General features: G+C 38.2%; 1 protein-coding gene across 1 annotated transcript in view; it reads right to left on the bottom strand.

Moving 5' to 3' along the window:
* LOC133619826 (cholesterol 7-desaturase nvd) overlaps positions 1–9,325 on the bottom strand; it is a 38,415-nt gene extending 29,090 nt beyond the window's left edge. The window contains exon 1 of the mRNA XM_061981089.2: positions 8,907–9,325. Coding sequence (XP_061837073.2) covers positions 8,907–9,261 — 355 coding nt within the window. The 5' untranslated portion in view covers positions 9,262–9,325. The remainder of the gene's footprint in view (positions 1–8,906) is intronic.
* Positions 9,326–10,000: the final 675 nt, after the last annotated feature.

The raw sequence follows: 10,000 nt of genomic DNA, 5'->3' as shown, positions 1-10,000 counted from the left end.
GAGTAGAATCCCTCCAGCTTTAGTCTGTATTGTCCCTTGGCCTCGCTGATGGATTTACGCAGGTCATATCTAGCCTTCTTGTAGTCCTCAGCGTTGCCTGAGACAAATGCAGTGGAGCGGGCATGTAGCTTGGACCGAACATCACAGTTAATCCAGGGTTTTTGGTTTGGGTATGTTTTGTATTGTTTTGTGGGCACAATGTTTTCCACACATGTGCTGATGTAGCCAGTTACACTGGAAGCATACATCAGCACATGTGTGGAAAAAATTGTTATGCAAATAAAAAAAACGCATTGACATATATATATATATATATATATATATATATATATATATATATATATATATATATATATGTATGTGTGGGAAAAAAAATCACAAGACTACTTCATCTCTACAGGCCTGTTTCATGAGGGGTTCCCTCAATCATCTCCTGAAGTAGTCTTGTGATTTTTTTTTCCCACACATACATATATTGCGCTCTACTACGGTATCGAGCACTATTTTTTGGATAACCTTATTAAGACATATATATATATATATATATATATATATATATATATATATATATATATATATATATATATATATATATATATATATATATATATATATATATATATATATATATATATATATATATATATATATATATATAATACAGGCAGGGTGGCGGCGGGGTTTGGTGGTAGCAGGGGTGTATAATGTAGCCCGGAATAGTCAGGGCTGCATGGGATTCTGGGTATTTGTTCTGTATATATATATATATATATATATATATATATATATATATATATATATATATATATATATATATATATATATATATATATATGTCTTAATAAGGTTATCCAAAAAATAGTGCTCGATACCGTAGTAGAGCGCAATATATGTATGTGTGGGAAAAAAAATCACAAGACTACTTCATCTCTACAGGCCTGTTTCATGAGGAGGTTCCCTCAAAATCTCCTGATGATTGAGGGAACCCCCTCATGAAACAGGCCTGTAGAGATGAAGTAGTCTTGTGATTTTTTTTCCCACACATACATATATATATATATATATATATATATATATATATATAACAGGCCAAAAGTTTGGAAACACCTTCTCAAGTCAATGCGTTTTTTTTACTTGCATAACAATTTTTTCCACACATGTGCTGATGTATGCTTCCAGTGTAACTGGCTACATCAGCACATGTATATATATATATATATATATATATATATATATATATATATAAAATACAGGCGGGGTGGGGGCGGGGTTTGGTGGTAGCAGGGGTGTATAATGTAGCCCGGAATAGTCAGGGCTGCATGGGATTCTGGGTATTTGTTCTGTTATGTTTATGTTGTGTTAAGGTGCAGATGTTCTCCCGAAATGTGTTTGTCATTCTTGTTTGGTTTTGGTTCAAAGTGTGGCGCATTATTAGTAAGAGTGTTAAAGTTGTTTTATATGGTCACCGTCAGTGTAACCTGTGTGGCTGTTGACCAATTATGCCTTGCTGTCATGTACGTGTGCAATCAGAAGATGCATACTGTATAACAAGTTGTTGGGCGGGCACGCTGCTAATACAGATTGTAGAGGGCGCCAAATGTTGTACCATCATGGTACGCCCTTATTATAACTGTAAGGGTGAAAATCGGAGAATATTAATCCCGGGAGTTTTCTGCGAGAGGCACTGAAATCCGGAAGTCTCCCGGGAAAATTGGGAAAATTGGGGGTCGGCAAGTAAGCTGCTGAGCCGCATCAGAGTGATCAAAGAGCCGCATGTGGCTCCGGAGCCGCGGGTTGCCGACCCCTGATCTAGGTGAACACCTGAGACGTTTACCGTATTTTTCAGAGTATAAGGCGCAGCGGAGTATAAGTCGCACCTGCCAAAAATGCATAATAAAGAAGGAAAAAAACATGCAACTTTCATAAACTATGAAAAAAACTGCGACTTATAGTCCGAAAAATACGGTAGTAGCTTTTGACACAATAAAAGACACCGGCTGTGACAGAAAGTGAAAGTGTTGTGTTGCAAGGTGCACTCAGGGACTCGTCATTAAAAGGATTTGACGCCTTGAACAATCGGAATGTCATCAGTCTGGCATCGTTTGCCAAGTTGCTGTTCCTAAGAATCCAAATGTGCTGACTAACATGCTTGAAATATGACTGCATGTTTCCTTTAAAACCAAAAACAAACAGGCTAATAAAGAACAGCTTCTTCCCCAGGGCCATAACCATCCTGAACGGACTGCCCCATTGTCCCTCATAACTGCCTTCTCTTCGGTGCAATAACCCATTCCACCAACCACCCTGTTTTTGTTTTGTTTTTTTCATGTATATATTAATTTCACACCATATTCATTGCACTTCTATATTTTTATATATTTGCACATTGTTTTTCTAGCATGCACACATCGCACTGTATGGAATGGCCTCAATCTCGTTACCTTGCGTAATGACAATAAAGCTGATTCTGATTCTGATGTTTCCTTTGTTGCGTTATCAGTTGTGCACAAAGTCTCACTGACAGGTTGCAACACGTTTTCGGTCCGATACCTTTTGTATTGTCTCCTTTAAAGACGCCATTACAAGACTTCAATTAGTCTCAATAGACTGTCAAGGTCATAGGGGTCAACATGGAGGAATATGTTCAGGTTACAGACCCAGCAATGCATTGTCGTCCTATGTAAAAGTGCTTTTACTAGTAGATTAAATAGATTGAGGTGATAAGTGAGATTTTTTTCCAATGAAATATAAATGTATTCAAACACAGTGTTACTGTTCAAACTGTGTAGAATGTTACAGAGGCCCAAAATATGTCATACACTCGTTAAATAAAACCTCTACTTAGCCACGAGCGGCTATTTTGCGCTGCCCTAGTGGTTCTCTGGAGCTTTTTCAAAAATGTATGAAAATGAATAAAGATGAGGACATTTTTTAAATTATTTAAATGTTTTGTTTTGATATGGTTTCTGTAGGAGAACAAACATGACACAAACATTCCTAAATGTTAGAAATCCCACTACTCTGATGAGAGTATTTGGCGTGCGCAATTTTGTCCTACATTTCGGAAGTCCTTGAACGCACCATAGTTTGTTCACATGTGCTACTTTCCTTGATGTTGCCACGGAAAGATGTGGCAACTGTATTTGTCCGTCAAACGTTTTATGCTGTGCGTGAATGCACAAAGGGGAGCTTTGTTGATGTTATTGACTCGTGTGGAGTGCGAGTCAGACATATTTGGTCACTGCGCGACTGCAAGCTAATCGATGCTAACATGCTATTTATGCTAGCTGTATGTACATATTGCATCGTTATGCCTCATATTTTAGGTATGTTTGAGGTCATTTTATATGTAGTTTCCGTTTCTTTCAACTTGAACACACACATCTTTACCTTTGCCCATTCTAAACTAGTAATTTTCAGGAGTTATCTCACCCTCTGAGTAGCCTCTGATTTACTAATAAAATAAAATAGAAAGTACTTTATTGATCCCTGGGGGAAATTCAGCACCACAATTCGCTCACAATAGACAATAAACATTTGGGTATTTTTTTTACATGTGAATAATATAAATACAGTCTATAATACAGCATTATTCACATATATTTATGTATAAGCCAAAAAGTTTATATATATATATATATATATATATATATATATATATATATATATGTATATATATATATATATATATATATATATATATATATATATATATAATATAAACTTTTTCGCACACTCTTGGCATTCTCTTGATGAGCTTCAAGCACACCTGTGAAGTGAAAACCATTTCAGGTGACTACCTCTTGAAGCTCATGGAGAGAATGCCAAGAGTGTGCAAAGCAGTCATCAGAGCAAAGGGTGGCTATTTTGAAGAAACTAGAATATAAAACATGTTTTCGGTTATTTCACCTTTATATTTTTGTTAAGTACATAACTCCACATGTGTTCATTCATAGTTTTGATGTAAATAGTCATGAAAATAAAGAAAATACATTGAATGATGTACTGTATATATATATATATATATATATATATATATATATATATATATATATATATATATATATATATATATATATATATATATATATATATATATATATATATATATGTATATATATATATATACACATATATACATACAGTGGGGCAAAAAAGTATTTAGTCAGCCACCAATTGTGCAAGTTCTCCCACTTAAAATGATGACAGAGGTCTGTAATTTTCATCATAGATACACTTCAACTGTGGGAGACAAAATGTGAGAAAAAAAATCCAGGAATTCACATTGTAGGATTTTTAAAGAATTTATTTGTAAATGATGGTGGAAAATAAGTATTAGGTCAAGAACAAAAATTCAACTCAATAATTTGTAATATAACCTTTGTTGGCAATAACAGAGGTCAAGCGATTACTATAGGTCTTTACCAGGTTTGCACACACAGTAGCTGGTATTTTGACCCATTCCTCCATGTAGATCTTCTCGAGAGCAGTGATGTTTTGGGGCTGTCGCCGAGCAACACAGACTTTCAACTCCCTCCACAGATTTTCTATGGGGTTGAGGTCTGGAGACTGGCTAGGCCACTCCAGGACTTTCAAATGCTTCTTACGGAGCCACTCCTTCGTTGCCCGGGCGGTGTGTTTGGGATCATTGTCATGCTGGAAGACCCAGCCACGTTTCATCTTCAAAGCTCTCACTGATGGAAGGAGGTTTTGGCTCAAAATCTCACGATCCATGGCCCCATTCATCCTTTCCTTAACACGGATCAGTTGGCCTGTCCCCTTAGCAGAAAAACAGCCCCAAAGCATGATGTTTCCACCTCCATGCTTCACAGTAGGTATGGTGTTCTTGGGATGCAACTCAGTATTCTTCTTCCTCCAAACACGACGAGTTGAGTTTATACCAAAAAGTTTTATTTTGGTTTCATCTGACCACATGACATTCTCCCAATCCTCTGCTGTATCATCCATGTGCTCTCTGGCAAACTTCAGACGGGCCTGGACATGCACTGGCTTAAGCAGGGGGACACGTCTGGCACTGCAGGATTTGATTCCCTGTCGGCGTAGTGTGTTACTGATGGTAACCTTTGTTACTTTGGTCCCAGCTCTCTGCAGGTCATTCACCAGGTCCCCCCGTGTGGTTCTGGGATTTTTGCTCACCGTTCTCATGATCATTTTGACCCCACGGGATGAGATCTTGCGTGGAGCCCCAGATCAAGGGAGATTATCAGTGGTCTTGTATGTCTTCCCTTTTCTGATAATTGCTCCCACAGTTAATTTTTTCACACCAAGCTGCTTGCCTATTGTAGATTCACTCTTCACAGTCTGGTGCAGGTCTACAATTCTTTTCCTGGTGTCCTTCGACAGCTCTTTGGTCTTGGCCATAGTGGAGTTTGGAGTCTGACTGTTTGAGGCTGTGGACAGGTGTCTTTTATACAGATAACGAGTTCAAACAGGTGACATTAATACAGGTAAAAAGTGGAGGACAGAAGAGCTTCTTAAAGAAGAAGTTACAGGTCTGTGAGAGCCAGAGATCTTCCTTGTTTGAAGTGACCAAATACTTATTTTCCACCATAATTTACAAATAAATTCTTTAAAATTCCTACAATGTGAATTCCTGGATTTTTTTTCACATTCTGTCTCCCACAGTTGAAGTGTACCTATGATGAAAATTACAGACCTCTGTCATCATTTTAAGTGGGAGAACTTGCACAATCGGTGGCTGACTAAATACTTTTTTGCCCCACTGTATATATATATATATATATATATATGTATATATATATGTATATATGTATATATATATATATATATATATATATATATATATATATATATATACATACATACATATATATATATACATATATATATATATATATATATATATATATATATATATATATATATATATATGTATATATGTATATATATATATATATGTATATATATATATATATGTATGTATATATATATACATATATATATATATATATATATATATATATATATATATATATATATATATACATATATATATATATATATATATATATATATATATATATATATATGTATGTGTGGGAAAACTTCACAAATAACCCAACATGCCGACTAATAAACCCAACTAAATCTGAAATAGGAAAAATCAGCAAAATAATCCTGGACAGAGTCAACACAAAAATCAAGGACAAAACACCACTCAACCAATGGAGAAATACAGCAGCAGTAATCAAATGGTTCAACAACATCCAAGACAAACAACAGCACAACTTTATCTCCTTCGATATCGAAGAATTTTACCCTTCCATCACGCAAGACCTACTGACTCAAGCACTAGACTTCGCCTCAGACTACGACTCAATCACAGGCAACGAAAGAAACATCATCATCCACGCAAAAAACTCCATACTCATCCACAACAGTACACCATGGCAAAAAAAGAACAATGCAACATTTGACGTCACTATGGGAAGTTTTGACGGAGCAGAAAGGTGTGAACTCGTTGGGAGTTTCCTCCTCTCCCAGCTTGCTAGCCTCAACCTGAACCTTGGTATCTACCGTGATGACGGACTGGCAGTGTGTCGCGCCTCGCCAAGGAGCAGCGAGAATACCAAGAAGCGCATATGCCAAATTTTCAAAGAGAACGGCCTACGGATCACGATTGAAGCCAACAAGCAAACCGTCAACTTCCTCGACGTCACTTTCAACCTGAGAAATAACAGCTACCAACCATTCACGAAATCCAACACAACACTCCAATACGTGCACCATGACAGCAACCACCCACCCACCACCACGAAAAGAATACCTACCGGAATTAATAAAAGGCTATCGATGCTGTCATCTAGCAAAGCTGAATTTGACCAAGCAACCCCCCCGTACCAAAAAGCCCTTGATGAAAGCGGTTACAATTTCACCCTCACCTATGAACCCACGCCAGGAAACCAACCAAAAAAGAACAGAAAACGAAACAACATCATCTGGTACAACCCCCCATACAGCAAAAACGTCTCAACTAACATTGGCCACAAATTCCTCAGTCTGATTGACAAACACTTCCCCAAAGGCAACACCCTAAGAAAAGTATTCAACAAGAACAACATTAAATTGAGCTACAGCTGTATGAACAATATACGACAAATTATCTCAAACCACAACAAAACAATTGCAAATGAGCCGTCGGCCCCCGGACAGAGCGACCCCAAAACCAACAAAGGCTGCAACTGCCGCAAGAAACCTGATTGCCCTCTCAACGGGGGGTGCTTACAAACATCAGTTGTTTACCAATCTAAGGTAACACGCAAGGATATTAACACATCCGACACATATGTAGGATTAACCGAGGGAGAGTTTAAAACCAGATGGAACAATCACAAGGCTTCTTTCAGGAACCAAAACCTGCGGAATACCACAGAACTCAGCAAACACATTTGGGACCTCAAAGACAATAATGTTGAATATTCAATAACATGGCAAATTCTTGCATCCAGCACACCTTACAATAGTGGTAATAAAAGATGCAACCTATGCTTGAAAGAGAAATATATATATATATTTATAATATACCGTCCAGACCTGTCATCCCTCAACAAGCGCAGCGAAATTGTATCAGCATGCCGCCACAGACGGAAACACCTCCTAGGTAACACATGAGCCAATCACCACGCCCCTACGCCAGCCTGTACCCACCCACTCTGTGCCCTATACAAACCATGGTATGTGAATGCTCCCATTAAAATCTCCTGATGATTGAGGGAACCCCCTCATGAAACAGGCCTGTAGAGATGAAATAGTCTTGTGATTTTTTTCCCCACACATACATATATATATATATATATATATATATATATATATATATATATATATATATATATATATATATATATATATATATATATATATATATATATATATATATATGTGTGTATATATATATATATATATGTGTGTATATATATGTGAATATATATATATATATATATATATCTATATATATATATATATATATATATATATACACACATATGTATATATTTGTGGCGGCATGGCGTAGTGGGTAGAGCAACCGTGCCAGAAACCTGAGGGTTGCAGGTTCGCTCCCCGCCTCTTACCATCCAAAAATCCCTGCCGTTGTGTCCTTGGGCGGGACACTTCACCCTTTGCCCCCGGTGCCACTCACACCGGTGAATTGAATGATGAATGATAGGTGGTGGTCGGAGGGGCCGTTGGCGCAAATTGCAGCCACGCTTTCGTCAGTCTACCCCAGGGCAGCTGTGGCTATGAAAGTAGCTTACCACCACCAGGTGTGAATGATTGATGGGTGTTACATGTAAAGCGACGTTGGGTACTTAGAAAAGCGCTATATAAATCCCAGTTATTATTATTATATGTATATATTTTCGTTTTGTTTGTTTGTTTTTAAAGTGTAGTAATAAACTAACTAAATGCTCAAACCAAGAAAAGCGACAGTTTTTAATGTTCAATATTTAAGGTGATCAAACATTAAAAAAACGCATTTTACATTGTAAGTAATGTCTGTTTATTTTATTTGTTTTATGTTTTATTTCTTAAAAGTCTTCTCTTTTTTTTTTACACACACCAAAAAAAAAAAAAAAACACTAAACAGAATAAAAGCTAAGGTTGGAAAAATAGCTACTTGACATTAGCGGTACCATTGTCCACTGCAAAGGACAACACATAAAATGACTCTTGAAATTGCAAATGAAAGGGACAAGCGGTAGGAAATGGATGGATGGATTGCACTTAATGTCGTTGTTACCATGACAATGACAATAAAGGGACTGCATTGTATTCTATTAAAAAAACACATATGTAAATTTAATGTATGTTATTTAAATAATGTAAAAACAAAATCCACTTTAAATGTATTTTAAAAGTTGACATACCAAGCATGGTCACATCTCTGACTTCTCCTTTCCGGAGCATGTGGGAGTCCACGATTCGGTACCAGCCGTTGGGGTAGACCGGGGGCAGGTCTCCGGTCTTCCTGCGGCGGCGCGTGTCGTTGGCGGCGCGGGCTTTAGAGCGGCCGTCATGGGCGAAGTAGCCCACGTCTTCGGGCGCCTTGAGGAGCTCCAGCGGGCCGGACAGCAGCTTGTAGACTGCGGCCAACAGGAGGACTGTCACCCCGCTCAGGAGGAACACGCCGGCGTGTCCCGGAGCACATAATTCGAGCGCGGCGTCTCTCCAGGGGGATGAGTCGGTGGCCACTATCGGGCCCTGGGGTTCTCCGGCCTGCATGACCGGCAAGAGGCTGAGCCACCTCGGGTGTGCAGGTTCACTTTCTGGCGGATCATACTTCTCTCCTCGGTCCGCACACTTTTATTGTAGGGAACTTTCAGGAAGGACTGCTGCTATTTTGCACCCTCCCACTTTTCACTACATGATGATGTAATATCATTACAAACCTATGGCCAAACTACGGCCCGCGGGCCAGATAGGGCCCCGCAACGTCTGAAATCCGGCCCAAGTAAAAAAAAAAAAATTATTTCTTAATTTAGTTTATTTTGAACATGAACACACTTACAGCATAATACATCACACAATTTCATATCATTTCACTTTGCAAAGCTTATTTAAACCTACACCTTTCCCACTTCAGATGTACCGTATTTTCCGCACTATTAGCCGCACCTAAAAACCACAAATTTACTCAAAAGCTGACAGTGCGGCTTATAACCCGGTGCGCTTTATATATGGATTAATATTAAGATTCATTTTCATAAAGTTTCGGTCTCGCAACTACGGTAAACAGCCGCCATCTTTTTTCCCCGTAGAAGAGGAAGTGCTTCTTCTTCTACGCAAGCAACCGCCAAGGTAAGCACCCGCCCCCATAGAACAGGAAGCGCTTCTTCTTCTACTGTAAGCAACCACCCGCCCCGGTAGAAGAAGAAGAAGCGCGCGGATATTACGTTTCATTTCCTTTGTGTGTTTACATCTGTAAAGACCACAAAATGGCTCCTACTAAGCGACAGGTTTC

Source organism: Nerophis lumbriciformis, linkage group LG20, assembly GCF_033978685.3.
Source record: "Nerophis lumbriciformis linkage group LG20, RoL_Nlum_v2.1, whole genome shotgun sequence".
Classification (NCBI taxonomy): Eukaryota; Metazoa; Chordata; class Actinopteri; order Syngnathiformes; family Syngnathidae; genus Nerophis; species Nerophis lumbriciformis.
The sequence above is the reverse complement of the archived record's forward strand: the minus strand, read 5'-3'. Positions and strand labels throughout refer to the sequence as shown.